The 20,894-nt window shown below is 37.2% G+C and overlaps 1 protein-coding gene across 1 annotated transcript; it reads left to right on the top strand.

Moving 5' to 3' along the window:
- Positions 1-7,358: 7,358 nt before the first annotated feature.
- Positions 7,359-18,921, top strand: LOC101975573 (N-acetyllactosaminide alpha-1,3-galactosyltransferase). The gene is made up of 5 exons (XM_078045177.1): positions 7,359-7,435; positions 8,113-8,145; positions 10,589-10,639; positions 14,574-14,717; positions 18,063-18,921. Exons 1-5 carry the CDS (start codon positions 7,359-7,361, stop codon positions 18,754-18,756), a joined length of 999 nt encoding a protein of 332 aa, XP_077901303.1. The 3' UTR covers positions 18,757-18,921.
- The last annotated feature ends 1,973 nt before the right edge of the window (positions 18,922-20,894 follow it).

The following is a 20,894-nucleotide window of genomic DNA, read 5'->3' as shown; positions in this document are numbered from 1 at the left end:
TCAGGGGTCTGTTTGTGTGTTTTCCACAGGGAGAATAGCAGCCAAATTGGATTCCAGAGAGATTAACTAAAGCTATTTCTACAGACCAAAAAGAAGATGATTTGGTTCAAATCCATAACAGCTGATATCCAGAGCTCCAGTTTGGCTACGCTTACATCTGCGACAGAACCAGAATGATTTTTTCAATATCTATTTTATTATTGCCCTTTCCCACATCATGAAGTTCTATTTTGTTTTTTGAGCTCATACAGACCTAGGTTAATGTTTTGCTGATCGGTTCTATTTTTTGACTATAAAGTTTTTAAACATTGCAATGGAGATTTCACCTGTAAAAAGTTATAAGGCCTTTACTATTATGTTATGTGTGGCATGTATTATATTATGTGTGCACACTTGTGTTTTGTGTTGTATGTTTATATGTGCATATGTCCATATATCATATATGATGAGTGCTCATGAAAAAATGGATCCAAATATTTTTTTCTTATTCACGTGATTTAAATGGTTTAATTTAAATTGGGTAAACAGCTGTTGAGGATTGTTTCAATATGTGAACAAAAAAGGAGGTTAACAGATCTATTTGTTTACTTTCACCTTTCTTTTTCATTATATTTAATAATTCTGTTCAGGATAATGTAAATTGTTCAGAAAATTGTTTTCTTTTAGTGCCTGCTGGAATGTTACATAATTTTTTTCTTTAACCATTATTGCCAGAATTCCTATCTTCATCTCAGTGCCGGTGAAGACAAAGATAAAACCAAACTACAGCTTCTGCAATAGTTATCACTGAACTGTTTGCAGAACTTGCATCGACTATGTATCACTTGTATGCATTATGAACTATCTGTTGGTGCAGCGACTTGTGGTAGTGCCGGGGTATTTTTGCTGATGGTGTCATCGGTGGTACAATTTTTCCAAAAGGAGCCGTCAATTGGCTTGGTGTATCCTCCTCCCTTCTGCTTATGATGGTCGTTCAGCTAAAATTTGGGGGTCAACAGAGGTGAGGCAAAGAATCTCACCCCCCCCCCACTGGTACAAAGGCCTATCTACAGGTGTGCTGTATGATGGACCTGTAGTCAATGACGGGTAAGATCCAATTGCAATGGTACCAACCTAAGACAGAAGGCTGACGCCTTGAGGTCAGCTCATCCAAAGACGGGTAAGAACCATATGTAGTATTGGTCAACCTAAGACAGGCACGGTCCCTAAGCCATATGCTTGTTGTTTAATTAAACAGAGAGGGGGAGATGTTGAGATCCACAGCCAAAGTGGCCCCAGCAAACTTCCAGCTGATTGGCTCACCTTGGCCCCAGCAACCAGCTGATTGGCTCCTCTGCGTTGATGCTCATTAGGCTGTTTCCCCGCCCTTTCAGAACACAGAGCTGCTCACTGGGGGACTCTTTTGGCTTCGCCCATGCAACCCAGCCAATCAGCCTCAAGAGTGGGAAGGGATTGGGGAAGGTGCTCGAAGGGAATGCCTGAGGTGGCAGTTGGGCTCTGAGGGAATTCCTGAAGAGCTCATGTGGTGCAGCAGCGTGTGTGTTCTAAAAATAAAGTTCATTTCTGCTTGATAAGTGGCTCGTGAATTGTGCCCAGCCAGACTGCGGCACAAATGAATAAATAAAATGTGGTATATATATACAATGAGTTCTACCTGATCATAAATAAGAATGAAATTAAGTCATTTACTGATAAATGGATGGAACTGGAGAAAAACACACTAAGTGACATCAGTTAGACTCAGAAAGTCAAGAACCAAATGTTTCCTCTCACAAGGTAAGGCAGAAAAAGAAAAGAATAAATAATTTAAAAAAATAAAAAGATTTTGTGAAATCAAGGGGAAGGGAGAAAGAGAGGATAAAGGGAACTACTGGAGAACTAAACCTACAAAATTATGCTATGTCTACATATAAATAAGCCACAATGAATACAGCTTTTATATGTAAATATAATGCACTAATTAAAATAATAGTAACAGTAGAAGGGAGATTAGTAGAGCAGAGCTAGCAGACCGGGGGAAGGAGAAGAAGAAGGAAAAGGAAGGTACAGGAGAATTAATCTGATCAAATTATGTCATGTGCATGTTCACATATGGCAGGAAGAATCCCACTACTATGTATAGTTATAATGCTCCAAAAATAAAATAAAATAGAACTCACAGCTAAAATAAAGTAGTTCCCTATCTAAGACCTCAGAGGGCAGAAATTTCCAAAGAGGACCCTATTAACCTAAGCAACTTCAGTGATTAAAACATTCTTTTTTGCAGCTGGTGAAGACTGCACATTTGACGAAATAGATATTAATTCTGCATATAAATGAAAGTAGCTAAAATGTTTAAAGGATGTGGCTGTGAAAACAGTCAAAGTTATAACACTCTCAGTGAATTGACTGTTTAGAATAAGAGGTGGTTAGAGGTTAAGATATTTTGGTTACGAGGAACTGAGGCACCAGTATTCTGTCTAAACTCCTAAAGGAGCATATTTGAAGGCTCTGAAGAGTTTCTTACCAAAGACAAGCAAGAGTTGAGTTGATAGTGATGTCCTGAAACCAGTTCACACTGGCTTGTGAGAGCCAATTCTATACATTATTTCCCGACTGCCTGTTTGGTGATGTCATTGTGATGGCTTAAAATAGGCATGGTGTTACAGTTTGGATATGCTTCTGTGTTAATGCAGAAATATTCAGAGGTAAAATGATTGAATTATGAGAGCTATAACTTAATCAGTCCATCCTAGTTTGAATGGACTGCTTGGGTGGGAAGTATAAGTAGGTGGGGCATGGCTGGAGGAGGTGGGTCACTGGGGGCATTCCCTGTAGCCTCCTTCCCTTTCCCTTTCTCTGCTTCCTGTCCACCATGAGCAAAGCAGCATTTCTCCACCATGTCTTTCTGCCATAGTGTTTTGTCTTATCCTGAGCCTATGCAATGTGCTTGGCTGACCATGAATTGATCCTCTGAAACTGTGATCTCAAACTTCCTCCTCTAAGTTGTTCTTGTCAGGTATTTTGGTCACAATGATGAAAAGCTAACTAACACATATGGTGAAATTATTTACACAACAGAAATCAGCAAACACTAGGAACTGGGGTTCTTTCTTCTTCACTTTCCTTCTTTATTTTTAAAGTCAGTTGTTAATATTTAAAAGCACATCACTAAAACCAGGCCATGAGCAAAAGACAGGGAATCTCAGGGGCCTCATCAGCTGGAAATCATGAACTTCCCGAGAGGTCTGCCATAAATGTGACCCAGCTCCAACTATCTCCAATCTCAGGGTTTCTTCCTTCAAAACTAAAATCATTGGAAAGAAAATCCACATAGGGCACAGCATCTGCTTCTGTTCCCAGCAGCTCTCTCCTGGAGTATGTTCACTGGAGGGTGATCACACTGTGGGGGTTCTCAAAGGATCTATTGTTGAAAGCTAGGTATTTACCCTCTTAAAATATCTATGCATTCCATTTATCTATCTACCACTTCTGGGCATAAGTTATTTCTTCCTACACAACTAAAGTACTCCCTCCCTCCCACTATGGTTTAGAATGTTCTGCTCTACTCCAGCCCACCCCCTTCCTAATGGCAGACTACTGAATCCAGTTAGTGTCTTAGGGCCAAGCTTCTCAGAGTCTTTCATTTCTTTCAGTTTCTTAGACAGATTATCAGATTTGTAAAATATGTGGGAAATTAGCTTACACTCAAACATACTATAGTCAATAATGACAGAAGGAAGGAAGAAAGAGAGTAAATTACAATAACTTCTATTTAAAAGAGGGAAATGATGATTAAGGTGTACTATGGTTTGAATACAATTTGTCACTACATGATGAGGCTTGGGGCCTTTAAGAGGGGGTAATGTTTTTCTCTCAGGAGGAGTTCTTGTTCTCATGGGACCAGACTGGTTACTGTGAGAGCGGGTTCTCCTCAAGTGATCCTGGCACCTTCCCTTGATTCTCTCACATACATACTCTTCTCCATGAGCCCATTTCCTCTTTGCAATTTTCCATCATGGATTGAACTGTCCTGATGCTCTCACTGGAAGCTGAGCAAATACTGATGCCATGCTCTTGAACTTCCAGAACTGAACCTCTTTCCTATATAAAGTGCCCAGAGTCTGGTATTTTTAAGGGACAGGTAAAAGGGCTTAGGCAGCCAGGGCAAGATGGCAAGTGAGGAGGTTGTGGGCAGGACCAAAAGAAAGGAGCATGGAGAGGGTCTTCTAATGACATCAACTTACTGCTTGACAAAAGTGCTTGTGGACACAAGCAGGGAACCCAATCAGACAGATGCTTCCGTACTCATGCTCTTAAACAGAGGATCCAAGAGAAAAACTAAAACAGACATTGAAGCCAGAATTAGTCAGTCAGTGTAGATAGGTAAATCGAGTCAGGTCAGATCTAGGAAGCCAATTTTGAGTGAGTCTGGGAAGTTCGAGATGGTCCCCTGAAGGATCTTATCAAGAACCTGCCCCTGCTCCAACTCAGGTAACCTGTCCCAGGAATTTTCCCTCCCTACAGGGAGCTATAAGGTTTAATGTGTCCTTGTCTACTCCATCCTGCCAAGCAGGAGGAGAAAGATCAGGGGGGAAAGGCAGGAGAACAAAGGAAGCCTAGGACATATAAAAAGGGCAGAACACCTCGCTTCTTGGGATACCAGGATACCAGCTTTGGTCCCCTTCTCCCTCGCTGAAGAACTCTGTTACCCCTTTAAAATAAACCCTGCTTTATATGCTTGCCTCGGCGTGCTTCTCTAATGTTCAAACTTCAACATGTGGGGAAGCAGGACTCGTCACCAATAGCCGGCAGTATCGACATGTGGACAGAGAGGGCATCAATCAATAACAGTGAGGAGAGCATGGACAGGGGAGGAGATAAGGAAAGGAGGAAATTCCAGAGACCATAAAAAGAATAGGCCAAGAGCCCCCCACACTGGATTCCCTGCTCTGAGGCCCCTTCTCTTTGGAGAAGTCTATCTCCGTCACTTTTGCACTAAACCTACTTCTTGCTTGCTATCTTTGTATCCTGTTCTTCAATCCTTTGCTGAACAAACCCAGAACCCCTAGACAGTAATATTTTGCTGTAGCAACACAGCACACGCCAAGACAAAGAGCATTCCTGTGCTCTGGAATTCAGCGGGCCTCTGCAGCAAGTTTACCATCAAGGCTCACTGTGGTCTTAAGTGGCAGAGTAACTTGCTTGCAATCTGAATCAGTTGAAAGGCCTGTCCAGAGCTCTACATAGAAACTCACTGTTTTTATTCTATCAGGTGAATGGGAAACACCTGGTCACCCACACGTGTGGGGTAATGCCTCCAAAACCCAGCTGTGCTTCTTTCTTAGTGGTAGGAGACATAAAGTGTTGTTTTTCAAACTTGGCTGAGGCCTGGAATTTCCTGGAGCACTAATATTCATGCCTGGGTCTCATCCCAAAGATTCCTGTTCAATAGGCATGGGGTAAAGCCTGGATGCTGGATTTTTTAGTTTCCCATATGATTCAAATATGCAGTTAAATTAGAGAATGACTGGCACAAAATACAGCAATTTGCCCTGAATTCCTACATTTGCTTTACATTTTTGCAATTTTTCTTGAGGAAAAATTGCATTTTTATTGTTTGGGACTCGTTAAACTTCTTGAATCTGTAAGTTTATAATTTCTGTAAAATCAAAGTTTGGAAATTTGGGGCTATAATTTCTTTAAGTTTTACTTCTCCATTTTCTCTTTTCTGCATTTCTGGGAATCCAAATACTTGCATATTAGACTACTTGATAACTCTGTTATAGGTACTGAGGTTTTATTTATTTATTTTAACAAAGCATTTCCTTTCTTTTTTAATAAGATGATTAATATTGAATTATCTTTTCTTTCATTGACCGTTTACTCTTCAGGGTTCAATCTGTCAGTAAGCCTCACCAGCAGTATATAAAATATAAATACATATTTTTAAAAGTTCTAGAAGCCCATTGTTTTTGTAGCTTCCATCTCTTGGCTGAGAATACCTATGTGTTCATTCATTTTGACAAATTTTTCTATTAAATCCTTAAATTTTTTCATCATAGCTGCCTTTAAATTCTTGATGATCTCTTTCAATATCTTCATTACACCAGCTTGCCAGGAAGGAGAGAGTACTGACTGAAAGAGGCACAAGGAAAGTAACTGGGGTCCTGGAGATGGTCCATATCTTAACTAAGGTGGTTGTTAGTCACATGTGTATATATATAATAAACACAATGAAATGCACACTTAAATTACATGTTCTACTTTATGTAAATTATAACTCAATTAAAATTTTATTATAAAGCTGTTAAAAATCCCCTAAAAACAAAAGGAGCTTGAAGGATCTGTTATTTTTAGGAACAGGACAAAAATATAGTCCCCTAGAATAAAAAAGAGGTTACTGGAATATGGATTGTCTTGATCACACATTCTTTCATCATCAAAAAAAGAACCTGATGATGTCATCATTCACAGAAGACTAAAATACTAAACACACCTGCTTGAGAGTAACATAGAACCAGTACTGGGCATCTGATTCATGATTTTTCAAGGGGTTCAAAATGTCCTGCTTGAAAACTGTCTGCTCTCATACAATTTCCACATCTCTTCAAACACATCTTATACCATAAATGTTATCTTCAGTAAAGAATCTGTCTAAATTCCTCCAGGATCTGAGGAAAACAACAGGTAAGAGATTTTAATTTAAACCAAATTTAGCCACACCTAATTCCTCTTCTGTGCCTAGACAATTTCATATTGGTGGTTTAGATACCCTAAAGGAGTTTTATAACGTTCATGACTAAAAATTCAAGGTCAATGCAAAGATAACCTAAAAATTACAGTTGAGTCTCCAGCTAGTGCTCTGAATCAATTTTATTTTCAAGAACTTTTACAAAGGGGCATATGTTTTATGTTGCCATCAGTCTCATCACCTTTTTGTAGTGTTCAACACCACAATGCCACGTAACTAAAGTAATTATCTTCCTTCATACAAATCTTTAGATCCAGGTAAGTCCTTTCATAATTATCTTTTCACTGACACTCTACCCTGGAGTTAGGCTAGGAAAGGGATTTTCACATTTATTTGCCAGAGAAAAAGCCTTTAAATCTAGGAAATACGAAGGTTATAAAATCTCTTAAACCAAGAACATCTAAAACCCAATAATGTTCTAAGACTTCCTACAGCTGGCTCAAAATAAAACCAAATGCATCCACTGACTCAACTCAATTTTCATGTAGATAACACCTGAGGAGCAACAGTGCCTTAATTGTGGTCCATTGTCTAGTTATCTAGTTTAAATCACCAAGAGCTTACTCTCTTAATACTGTGCTGTTTAATCTACTTTCATCTGTTTTTTTTTCCTCCCAGGGAAAGAATGAAATACAAAAGGAAAATAATGATATCATTGATTTTACTGTATCTATGGGCCTTGCACACAAAGTATTATTTCAGGTAACTATAAAAATTTAATGAATGTTTTATTCTGATACTTGGAAAGGATCTGTTATGTCAAAAGGTAAAAAGCCCATAAACAAATCAGCATCCAGATAGATCAGTCCAATAGTACCTGAACATATACAATATACCTAAATACATAAACATAAACCTAGCCTTCAGCATCCAAATCCTTTGTTTCTAGTGGGCCCAAAGGTGCACTACATGTGTAAGCCCTCCTGTGTGAGGAAAAGCAGTAAGAAGCTAAAGTTATGTGGCAGTTTAATGTCTGTAATGTCAGAGAAAAATTAGGAAATTATTAAGATCTTTAAGAAAAAATCCTAATATTGGTGACTTCAGGTATATATATTATATTTACCTTACATAATTAGAGACAAATAGACCTATCAGTGATTAACTGCTCTAATGATATTAAGTAGGCTTCTCATTCATTTGTGTCTCAAAGAATTAGGTTGTAGATGTGTTCTTTTTAAAGGTACAGCATGTGAGGTCCTACCTGTAATGATTTTCATCATGTTCATACTGTATCTCTATAACCACCATGTACTTGGCACATAATAGATTTGGTAATATTAGGCAATAAAATAAATGGATTGATGTAGTCCTCCAGTCACCTTATATTCAGAAACACTGTTTATACATTTAAAAATAACATGTTTTTCTTTTGTCTTAAGCTCAAAGAAACTATGGATGATGTATCAGTGCTGGTAAGTCATTATTTACAAACATGCTACAACCTCTTCTTCAAAGATAAACTCTGTTGAAGGGCATGAGGATCTGTGAGTCCTTGCTTCCTGCAGGCATGGTAAACCATGCAATTTTACAAACACATCTTGGAGATAAACTAAGAATACCAGAAGCCAAAGAAAGCATACACTAGCAAAGTGTTGTCTGATGGGGAGTGGGAACTGGATACGGGAATCACATTTCCAGGAGCCAGAACTTGGCCCCCAGTAACCTTGAGTTTTGAAAGCTCTAGGCAAACACACAGGAGTAAAAGCTTGCTAAATGACTCTCAAGAGATGTCACTAGTTAGGTGCAGTGGCCCACACCTTTAATCTCAGCAGCTCGGGAGGCTGAGGCAGGAAGATCGCAAGTTCTAAGCCAGCCTCAGCAAAAGGGAGATGCCAAGCAACTCAGTGAGACCCTGTCTCTAAATAAAATACAAAATAGGGCAGGGAATGTGGCTCAGTGGTCATGGCCCCTGAGTTCAATCCCTGATACCAAAGAGAGAGAGAGATGGGGGGGGGGTGTCATTAACCACACACCACCTCTGCAATCATACCATCAAAAATATATGCAGAGAGGAAAACTTTCCCAAAGATTGTGCAAGATCCAATACTAGTATAGATTCTTCAAATTATTCATGCAGTCATGGAACCCCACAGTAAAATGAAGATTAACTTTCCTTTTTGATATTTATTGTGTCCAAGGCCTTGTCTCTCTGATGGTTCTGTGACTTACAAGGGCCCTATTAAGAGCATGACTAGATAACTAGGTAATCTGTGCCATGCATGAAAATAAGATATTAAGATATATGTTATATATATATACATATATATAGCATACCTTCTTAATATGACATATATATATATATATATATATATATATATATATATATATATATATATATCTCCCAAACAAACAGGGAACAGTGACTCAGTGACTAATGACCTGAAAACAGGCAAACCCCTAGGCAAAGATGGAAACATTAAAGGGAAGTCTGCATCATAGAACCTGGGAGAAGGAATAGATCTAAAATGTTTTCTGGCAAATGTATTTAATACAATACCACCTACCAACAAGTCTCTCTGTTATTAATGTTAGTTCAAAATTCTATGGCCTTAACATACTAATATGCATCATCCAAAGGCAATGGTAGTGGGTGTTTGAGTAGAACTCCAGGTCTTAGTCACTCCCTTGACATTGAAGTTACTCCTCTCTGCGCACCTAGGGATAGAGTCTCTTGATATATGACTCAGCTCCATAGCTGCCTGATCACTTCCTTAACTCATCCCAGGATCGGCTCTCCAGAGGGGCCCCAGCTCTGTAGCCAGGGTGCCATTAGAATGTATGGTAAAGAGGAAATAGAAGGAGTCGGGTGAAACTGCCTGTCTTTCCCTTCGTGTGTAACTCTGGGCAAGATAATAAAAGCTCTCTCTACCTCAATTCCTAATCGGGTAAAATGGGATAATAATAGTAATAATACCCATCTCATATGGGCTGCTATGTAGGGATAAATTAGATAATACTTAGGAAAGTATTCAATGGGTGTTATTAATCAAGGGGTTCTAATCTCATTTAGCAGATTAAGAAACACTTTCCTTAGAAAGGGCTATTTAAAATGGGATCTGAAGGCTATGTGGAAATTAGCTAATTAAAGTTGTAGTATGTTTAAGCAAATTATAAGGGTCTGGAAGGAGATATGGCTGAAATAGTGTAAAGACTGGGTCATGCCACACATTGTGGCCATGAACCGTAAGACACAGAAGCCAAAACTAAAAAGGAGGTACTTTGGAGAAATGATGACTTTAAAATTAAACATCTTCATTGTGTATTTGTTTGAAGAATCTGAGTACAGAGCTTTAGAACACGGCAAGATACACAAGTCTTTAGTTCATGGGTGAGGTTTTAGCTGTAGGTAAAAATCTGAAACCACAGCAAAGTGCCAGAAGAGAGTGCCAGATGATTGGATAGAGGGATTAGGAGAAACCCTCTGAGAATAATTGCAAAATCCCAAATCAAGGCTCCTGACAAATAAGATATTTAAGGCTAACCTTAGATGGAAAGTGGGGATATATCCATTGTTAAAGAAGGAAAACAGTTCAGTGCTATGGGTAAATTTGAAGATAACATGTCAGAAAGTTGAGGAAGCTTTAATCTGATGGTGTTTTCTCTGTGAATGAGATGAATAAGGATGAGAACTATGAAAGCACAAAGACTTCTGGGCAGCAAAGAACAAAGTTAAATTGAGGTTGGAATCCATGATTTTCCCATGCTACCACCATCAAAGTTCATCAGTGTTTTTGTTTTTTTCCTACTTCACTCTTATTTTGCATTTTATTATAATACAGACCATGATTTCATAGACACTCAATTATCTCAAGCTAGAGGATAGAGTATGACTCTTTACATTATTTTTCCTTTTAGGTCTCATAAAAATAAAACAGAATTGCAACTATCTGATTGGTTTAATCCCAGGTAAGAATTCAAATCTTACACATGTGAGGTTAATCCATAAAAGTAATAGATGATAACAAATACCACTACTGGAATTCCAGATTTTGGAGAGTGGATAGATCTCTGATTACAATATTCTAAAAAATAGGCAGTGGCCAACTCACTGGGGCTGGGTATTTGGACCCATATTCTCCTTGAGTGACAGTTTAAATTACATAAACTTAAAGGTGCGAGAACAGAGGCACACCAAAAGTGTAAGCATATGTTTGAAACCACATGATTGATTCTCCTGGTTTCACCAATGAGAGAAGCAGAGCCCAAGTGTGCGGGGCTCACTAAACTGGATTCAAGGGCTGCTCTAGGAAGAAATCGCTACGGTGGCAAAAAGGCTTGCTGGGATAGGTCTTGCAGGAACAGGAAGCAGACAAGAAACCTGCAAAAAATAGGAAAGAGCAAGTTTCCTCTTCCTTCAGCCTTGTTGTTTTGTGTGGGCCTCTATTAGCAGAACCTAATGGTACCAGCTGGCAGAGGAGAAAAAGGATTTGCAGAGTCCTAGCCCCAGAAAAAGAAAGCAGAGTAGTGTATGGTGGGTTTAGTTACGAAAGACAACAGCTTAATAAATGCTACAGCATCCCATCAACAAGATCAGCAAGATAAATCCTATTAATTCAAGGTGAAGATTCATCACAGCAATGGATAAAGGAGAAACTATGTAAGCATTTAAATAGATGCCAAATAGGCTAGTATCTGATAAAATTAAATTCCCACTGCATTTTTTCTTGATTACATTAATACTGAACACCTTCTCATATGAGTATTGACCCCTTAAATATTCACTTTTCTAAAGCTCCAGTTTTATCTCTCTTTCTCTCTGTTCCTACCAGATGACTAATGACTAATGATGCTGAACATCTTTTTATGTGCTTATTGGCCTCTTGTATACAAAAATGTCTCTGCCTATTTTTAAATTGGATTGTTTGTCTTTTTACTGTAAAAAAGACAATAGAGTTGTAAGACTTTATATATTTTGGTTATTAGATTCATCAGATTTCATCAGATGTACGATTTGTAAGTACTCTCTTCCATACTATGAGCTGTCTTTTCCTTTCTTTATTGTATTCTTTAATGAAAAGAGTTTTGCTTTCTTTTTTTTTTTTTATTTAGAGACAGGGTCTCACTGAGTTGCTTAGTGCCTCACTTTTGCTGAGGCTGGCTTTGAACTCACGATCCTCTTGCCTCAGCCTCCAAAGCCCCTGGGATTACAGGCTGGCATGCACCACCACACCCAGCAAGTTTTGCTTTTTTTAATAAAGTCCAAATTTATTTGTTGTGTTGCTGTTGCCTGTGTTTTGGTTTTCACATATAAAAATCCATTGCCAGATATAAGATGTATTTTCTAATTTCCCTTGTCTTTTCTTCTTTGACCCATTGGTTGTTTAAGACTATAATGTTTAATTTCTACATACTGTAAATTTTCCAGATTTTCTGTCATTTATTTCTCATTTCATTCCATTGCTGATGAAGAAGATATTTTGTGTGTTTCTAGTTTTTTTTAAAGTTTATTGAGATTTGTGATAATCCAGCATATAATTGAGCCTAGTTCTTTGTGTACTTGAGAAGAATGTATACTCTCTTGCTAGGTAAAGTGTTCTGTGCATATTTTGATTTTTTTCTGCCTGCCTAAATCTTCTGCTAAAGCCCTATCATGAGTTTTTCATTTCAGTTATTTGACTTCTCAGCTCCATAATTTCTACTGCTTACTTTTAATAATCTCTCATTATTGATGTTTTCTATTTGCTAAGCCATCATTTCCCCAATTTTTTGGTCTATAGTTCCCTTTAGTTCTTGAAACATATATCAAATAGTTGATTTAGCATCTTTCTCTAGTATATATAATGTCTGGATTCCTTGGAGACAATTTCTGGAGTCAGACACGCTACCATTGTGCAACAAGGTCCTTGGAGACAATTTCTGTTATTTTTTTCCTTGTGAATGGGCCATATTTTCTTGTTTCTTTTAATGCTTCATAATTTTTGATAATAAGTGAACATTTTGATTATTGTATTATGGTCTCTCTAGAAATTATTCTTTATGCTCCTCAGAGTTCTTTGGGTTATAGTTGTGTTTGGTTGTTTTCTAAGCCAGTTTTGTTTTGGATACCAGGGGCATTCTACCACTCTGAACCTCATCCCAAGACCTATTTTGTATTTTATTTATAGACAGGGTCTCACTGAGTTGCTCAGCACAGTGCCATTTCTAAGGCTAGCTTTGAACCCGGGATCCTCCTGTCTCAGCCTCCAGAACTGCTGGTGTGCGTGGGCCTCCATGGCCAGCTCTAAACCAGTTTAAAGCCTATATTCTTTGTCATTTTTGGTCTCTGAAATCTCTGTTCCTTTAGCTTATGGTCAGCCAATATCTAATAGAGATTTCACTAAATATTTGGGAGTGGGGGATAGTGGAGATAAAGAGAGAAGGAAGAAAGATTAAGGGAGGGAGATGGAGGGAGGAGGAAGAGAGGGGAAGAAAGGAAATTGAGAGAGGAAGGGAGCAGGAAGGAGAAAAAGAGGAGGGGAAGTAAGCAGAGGGGAGGGGAAAGGAGAGAAGGGAGTGAAAGGTGAGGGAAGGAGAGGAAAATATGGCTCAGTCTGCAGACTGTCCTGTTTGGGTACTCCTTCAATGCTTAGCCCAGCTGTTCTCAATTCTGCCTTAGTCCTAACTTCCTGCTTCACGGGGCCTCAATATCAACCAGAGGTGAAAACTTAAAGCATTTTCAGGTCTTTTCTGAGCATTTATCCTGCCCTTGGCATGTGCATGGATTTCTGAATTCCCTGTTATACACTGGAGACTCTCAGAACCCTTACGGTCCAAAGTGACTCTCCCCAGGTGTTCCAGGGTTTCTAGTTTGCCACACTATAACTTTTTTGCAGAGTGGCAGGATTTTTTGTTGTTGTTGTTCTAATTAGTTATACATGACAGCAGGATGCATTTCGACTTAGTTTTCAAGAAACACCCTTCCTTTAGCTACCTTTCCACTCTGAGAGAAGTCTGAGTTTGGTGTCAGTTCTTCAGAGAGCCCTCGGACAAGTCAGAAGAGATGCATCTCCTTGGGAAGAGGTCCACTCTGCTCTCTTCAGAAGCAGATACCCACATTGCAGACACCATCTCCCGTCTTTAATACCACTGCCACACCGGGGAGGCAGTTGGGGATAGGCTAAATTAGAAGACCATAAAGGCTTCTTATTCCTACCTTTCACTTGGTTGCTCTAAACTTTTGACTATTCTCCACAGTTCTGATAAAGTTGATAACAACAGTATTACAGCAATATTAGCATTGGTAGCACTTCAGGGTGCAAAAACTAGGACATGCATTTTTTAAAAAACATGGCTTTTGAATATAATGTCAGAAAGCAAAACAAAACACTACTATGACCAGGATATCTTAGCTAGACATAAAATAAATCAATACTTTAGATTTTGGGTGGTCACTTTAACTATGTCTCCAAAGACCTTGGAATCACAATATAACTAATATACATGTGTTTTGGGAATGGTCTTGCCATTTCTGATATGCTATTTCTTTAGTTTATCAAAACTGTTGCCAGGCGTGGTGGCACAAGCCTGTAATTCCAGAACTCAGGATACAGAGAAAGGAGGATTGCAAGTTCAAAGCCAGCCTCAGCAAAAGGGAAGTGCTAATCAACTCAGTGAGAGACTCTATCTCTAAATAAAATACAAAAATAAGACTGGGGATGTGGCTTAATTGCAGAGTGCCCCTGAGTTCAATCCCCAGTACACCCCCGACAAAAGAAAAACTGTCAAGGCTTTGGGTTAGATGTAAAGAAATTCTGATCTCAGAACTTCCTTAATCAAGGATAATCAATGCTTATCAAGGCTTTATCTTCTGTTTTTTTATTATATGTATCTTATTCAAAAATTCTCTTTCTTACAGACATAGACTGAACTTCACAGATAAGAACTTGAGTGTTACTGAATGGTCAGCTCCAGTTGTGTGGCATGGTACTTACAATGAGTCAGTCTTGAAAAATTATTATGCAAATCGTAAAATTACTGTGGGATTGACTGTATTTGCTGTGGGAAGGTAGGTAATGATTCAAATATCCTTTACATTCAGGGTTTTTGTTGCAGACAATGGGAGGTAATCTACTGAGCATTTTATAACTTCACTTAATAATTATTCTTTCTAGGTCAGTTCCTACTATAAGTCTAAATATCATTACCCAGTAGGTTCACTCAAAAGACATCCCAGGGGTGGGGATATAGCTTAGTTGGTAGAGTGCTTGCCTTGCACAAGGCCCCAGGTTCAATCCCCAGCACACACATACACACATAAAAAAGACATCCCAACCTTAGGTTTCTTTTCCATTATTGATTTTGCAATCTTCTCCCAATAGTAACTTAATTTTCTGAGACTGTTGCCAATCTTATTTTTTTTTTTTTTTTGGTGGGGGGGTACTGGGAATTGAACCTGGGAGTACTTAACCACTGAGCCACATCAATCTCTCTCTCTCTCTCTCTCTCTCTCTCTCTCTATATATATATATATATATATATATATATATATATATATATATATATATATATATATATATATTAGAGACAGGGTCTTACTGATTTGCTTAGGTCCTACTCAGTTGTTGAGGATGGATTTTAACTTGCAATCCTCCTGCTTCCCCCTCCTGAGCCTCTGGGATTACAAGCACATGCCACCACACCCAGCTCAATTTTTGCTTAATTTCTAAGCAAACAGAAAATCAAAACCACTAAAAAATTACAATTACAATTGAATATTTCCATTTAAAGATGGAAAAATGCAGCCATTGCACTGATTTCCTATCTTTTGAACCCCTAGGAGAACAACAAATATGAATTAAAAAAAGAGAAGCCTTTAGGATCAACAAAAGTAGGCAAATTATTCCAAATCAAACATGTAACTTTAAAGATTATTTGCTAAATGTAAAATCTGGGACCAAATATAGGGAAAACATCAAATTAAATGTACACATCTACAAACCTCATTGTGTGCACTGGCTACTTAAAATAGCATAGAGTCCTGAAAAAATACAATTGATGATTCCTTATCTACAATAATAAGATCTGGGGGCATTAAATAGACCACAATTATATTCACTTAGGTGTCCCCAAACCACATTGATGGTGCTGCTTAGAAGAGACAACCCTATTCATAGCATTTATTTTTGACCAAGGTCAGTTTATTTTTCAATAATGTCATGATTTAGTAGTACCACTCTCTTTTCCTTTAAAGAGGAATGTATGCATTTTGTATTATAACAAACATGTAGTACAATCTACTCAACGAATACATATTCTTCTCAAGTGCACATGGAACATTGTCCAGTTAGATTATATTTAGACACAAAAGTTGTAAGACATTTTTAAAACTAAAATTAACCCAAGTTTCTTCCATGACCACACTGGAATAAAATTAAAAATCAATTACGGAAGAAAATCTATAAAATTCACAAATATATGGAAACAACACACTCTTAAATAGCCAATGGATCAAAAAGGAAATCACAAAAAACTGAATGAACAAAAGTACAAGATATTAAAATTTATGAGATAAAATAAAAACAGTACAAGAGGCCATAAGTGCCTACATTAGAAAAGAATAAAGATCTCATATTAATAAGATAACCTTCTACTTTGAGGAACTAGATAAAAAAGAAAAGGGCAAACTAAGCCAGAAATTTTACATGTTACATTTTCCATTCACCAGTTACAATGCAAAAAAATAAATAAATAAGGCCCTAAAACACATCCAATAATTTAAAAACAAAAAGCAATTTCTGCTTAATTCCTTATCAAATAGGATGTCAAAATCACTGTTTTATATACATTTGTTACAGCACTAAGTGTCTCTATTGCTAAACCATGACATTACTAAAAACTCCACTATCCTTGATCAAAATTTTAAAAATGAAATGTTAGAGATAAATGAAATAGAAAACTAAAAATAGAATAAATAAAACCAATAATTGGTTCTTTGAAAAAAGTCATCAAAATTGACAAACCTTTGGAATAACCAAATTAAGAGATAGTCTACTAAATACTTGATCAGTCAGGACTCTTCAAAACTGCAAGGGTCATGAATAAGGAGAGAAAACGTCACAGATTGTAAGAGACTAGGAGATATAATGAGTAAATGCAATGTGTGTTCTAGATTGAAACATGGAAATGAAAAAGGCTATTAGGGATAAAAATGGTAAAAATCAAAATAAAATCTGTAGTTAATAATATATTACCACTCAAAATTTCCTAGTTTTGATCAATGTACAATCAATAATGATATTAATGTTAGGAGAAGCTAGATAGTATATATGGGAGCTATCAATCATATATTTGCAACTTTTATGTACATTTAATATCATTCCAAAGTTGAAAGTTTTGTTTACTAGAAAAAATTTAAATTTTCTCTACATCCTCTTATATACAAAAATCAATTCAGATGGATAATAGACAAATGCGAAAGGTAAAACAATAAAGCTACTATAAGAAAATGTAGAACATTCTCATTACCTTAAGTAGGAGGCAAAGCTTTCTAAAATAAAACACAAAAAATCTAACCAAAACACACACACACACACACACACACACACACACACACACACAGATAAGCTGGACTTTTTTGGTTGGATTCATGTGCTAGCATCCGGCCCAGTCAAATATTTTAAGTGATATTTTTCATAGTTTCCCTAATAATTTTAGATGTGTTGAACTGGAAACTTTCCTCCCAACCTGTAGTCTGCTATATTTTTAAAAATCTAGATCAATATCCAGAACTTATTTCTAAGGATTATATAACCTTTATTTGACGTTGAGCCACCTTTCCTCTTTTGAATTAAACTAAGAAATTTTATTTACTCTGAAATCTTTTATTGACTTGCAAGACTGAAAATGAGAAATTTTGTTTTCCATCCCTGCTATTTTAGCACCATAGAAAGAGTCATAATACAAACTAAGAAAAAACAATGTGGAGTGTTTTTCTCTGCACTGCTGACTATACCATCTCAGATCTTGTATGCATAACTATTCATAACACAAGCTGTGGACAGCAACAACTCCTCTTGCAGAGACCCAAGACCTTTCCTGCCTGCAACTCCCAAAACAAGTTTCATTGCTCTTATAACCCTGAAAATTCTGGCTCTTGTTTTTTTTTTTTTTTTTTTTTTTGTTATTTTGCAAGGGTCTGATCTAAGTTTCATTTCTCTTATGAGGAATGTCTATTGTATGATCTGTAGAACTCCAACAGCAAAAGAACACGTGGATAATTTCCATATCTTCTATGGTATTCAAAAAGCATATCTAAGTAGCATGGCTGGATAAGTTACAGTTCATGTATTTTGATTATATGTGTTCCACTAAAATATAAGAAGACAAACTTCACTTCTTATTTACTTCACAGATACCTTCAGTTCTATTTGCACAGTTTTTTGTCATCTGCTGATAAGTTTTTCATGGTCGACCAGAAAGTCATCTTTTATGTCATGGTAGATAACTTTTCCACTATTCATTGGATGCCTCTGAGCCGCCTCCACACATTCAAAGTCTTTAAAATTAAACGAGAAGAGAGATGGCAAGATATCAGTATGATGCGCATGAAGATCATCAGTGAACATATTGTGGATCACATCCAGAATGAAGTTGACTTCCTTTTCTGCATGGATGTGGATCAAATCTTCAGAGGAAAATATGGTTTGGAGACTCTGGGAGAGTCTGTAGCTCAGTTACATACTTACTGGTATAAGGCAAATTCTACAGTGTTGCCTTATGAGAGAAGTCAGTTATCAGAAGCTTATATACCTATGGGTGAGGGAGATTTTTATTACCATGCTGCTGTTTTTGGTGGTACTCCCATCCAGGTTCTCAATATTGCCAGGGAATGCTCCAAAGGAATCATGAATGACAAGAAAAATAACATTGAAGCATTGTGGCATGATGAAAGCCACTTAAACAAATATTTCTTTCTCCATAAACCCACTAAAATCTTATCACCAGAATACTGCTGGGATTTATATCAAAAAAGGACTTCTGATATTAAAAACATTAAACTCTCTTGGGATATTAAGAATTATGAACTTCTTAGAGTGAATGATTAATTTTATAGCCCTTCCTTCATGTTTCTGGGCATCATTTTGTCTTATTGCTTAGAAAATTAGCACTGGATGAATTTTAGCATTAAAAGTTCAATTACCAAAAAGGCAGGCCCACCAACACAACAAACATTCTTTTCCTCACATTCATTTTGAGTCACATAACGTGGAACATAGTCATTATAAAATGAGATGGAGATGTAGTAGTTTCAAACCTTGTGTGAATGTTGAAGAAATATTATTTGTTAGATCACACAAGAACAGAATATAAAATAAAACCTGAAACATTTTAATTGATCCAAGAAGATGTAAATTTCTCATATTGCTTAAGAAAAGGGGTTGTTTAGTGGTATGGGGAAAGGAAGATTCTTGCTAATACGACCAGTAGGTAAAACCTTGAAGACATTAAAGCAGCTATTAGATGGACAGATAGTTACTTAAGAAAATTTGAGTCAGTCAAAAAAATACATATATATTGTTTTACAAACAAATGAAAATAAAATTTATATAGAGAAAAACTAAAATATGCTATTTACTTTCTTTTTGAAAACCTATCCTGCCATCTTTTGCACAAATGAACAAGCACTTTCTTCCCCAAAAGGTCCCACACCATATCAGATGTCTAGGATTCCCAGATGATGGAGGATTCCAGCTGTTGGCAGGTTGGATATTTAGCAGAGGAGATAGCAAGGCCATTGTTCATGAAAAGAAAGCTACCTTACTGAGCCCAGGAACAGGTTCCATCCCTGCCACCAAGGCCACTTTGTACATAGATCCATTGAGGAAGCACTGTGGTATCTACAGAAAGAGGCTGGCTGATCTTGCAGAATTGATTATCTCATTTACTGGATTACTGAGAATTTCCTCTACTGATATTGCTCTTTGGAGAACATTTTCATGGGACACATAAATCATTGCTGTGTGTGCCTATTTCCTAAGTCCTTAAAGGACTTCATATTTTTTCACCAATTTTCCAATCTGTCCAAGTTCAATCTCATATAAACTTATATTTCAATGGATTGCAGATGCATACATTCACACTTTTAGTTTGTTCGATCAGAGAGCATTGAATTATTAATGGGTAGGGGAAGAAATAGTGCAAGTACCCATGGATCAAGCATACCTGGCCCATGCAAAGAGGTACAGACCTTGCTGTGTATACTGAACCTTTCACAGACCTTGCTGTGTATACTGAACCTTTCATTCTATTCAAAATGTGCAGGGTTACCAGGTGCTCAATATATAGGTCAGAGTGGCATACCCAAATGCAGTAGATGTTGCCTCCAATACCCAGAGCACTATGCCTCTGAATTTAGTCAAAAGTGGCACAAGGTACAGGATCTTGTCTAAAGCAGATATGTGTACCTGCTACTCAGAAATGTCACTGATGTGTCAGGCTCCTACGTTTTTATGGGCTATATTTGTATTAGCATGACATCTGCAATTCTTGCTATTTTCTACTCAAATGATCCAAATAGCTTGATGTCAACAATCATATCCTGTGAAATGTCTAGATGAGTTCAGTTCTGAGGTTTAAGGTGAAAGCAAACTGATTTTGATTGTCTTTACTATGATATGGGGAAACCACATTTATCTGAATACCAACTGCTAGTTGATTTGCTCTAACAAAGATGCTCCTGGAAAAGTAGCTGTCATTGGAGTCACCACTTAATTAACTTTACAGGGATTCACAGGAATTTTCCAAATCCATCTGGCTTCTATATGGCCACACAAGTAAGTTAAACAAGGATGTGGTAGGAATTAACAGCCTGTTAATTTTCAAGTCTTTAAATGGCAACACTAATCTTTACAAGTGTTAATACTTTTTTTTTAAGAGAGGTTTTTTTAATATTTATTTTTTAGTTTTCGGTGGACACAACATCTTTATTTTATTTTATTTTTTATGTGGTGCTGAGGATTGAATCCAGCGCCCCACACATGCCAGGCAAGCCACATCCCCAGCCCAATACTTTTTATTTACTATCTTAGTAGGAGAGATTTTCCACTGGTTTTCATTTGACTCTTAGCACTTTAGCCCTTACTCCTTGGGACAGACACTATTGCAAATATTCTACAAGTTGCTAGGTATAATATTCCAATCATAAATTCAGCAGTAGATTTTACTTTTATAAATTCTGGGACTT

This window comes from Ictidomys tridecemlineatus, chromosome 4, assembly GCF_052094955.1.
Source record: "Ictidomys tridecemlineatus isolate mIctTri1 chromosome 4, mIctTri1.hap1, whole genome shotgun sequence".
Taxonomy (NCBI): Eukaryota; Metazoa; Chordata; class Mammalia; order Rodentia; family Sciuridae; genus Ictidomys; species Ictidomys tridecemlineatus.
Note: the sequence above shows the minus strand (reverse complement) of the source record. Positions and strands in the feature narration are given on the sequence as shown.

Coding starts and splice junctions, on each gene's coding strand:
- LOC101975573 (XM_078045177.1), top strand. CDS start 7,359: ATGAAATACAAAAGGAAAATAATGATATCATTGATTTTACTGTATCTA. Junction 10,640..14,573: donor TCTGATTGGTTTAATCCCAG/GTAAGAATTCAA, acceptor TTACAGACATAG/ACTGAACTTCACAGATAAGA. Junction 14,718..18,062: donor ACTGTATTTGCTGTGGGAAG/GTAGGTAATGAT, acceptor TTTACTTCACAG/ATACCTTCAGTTCTATTTGC.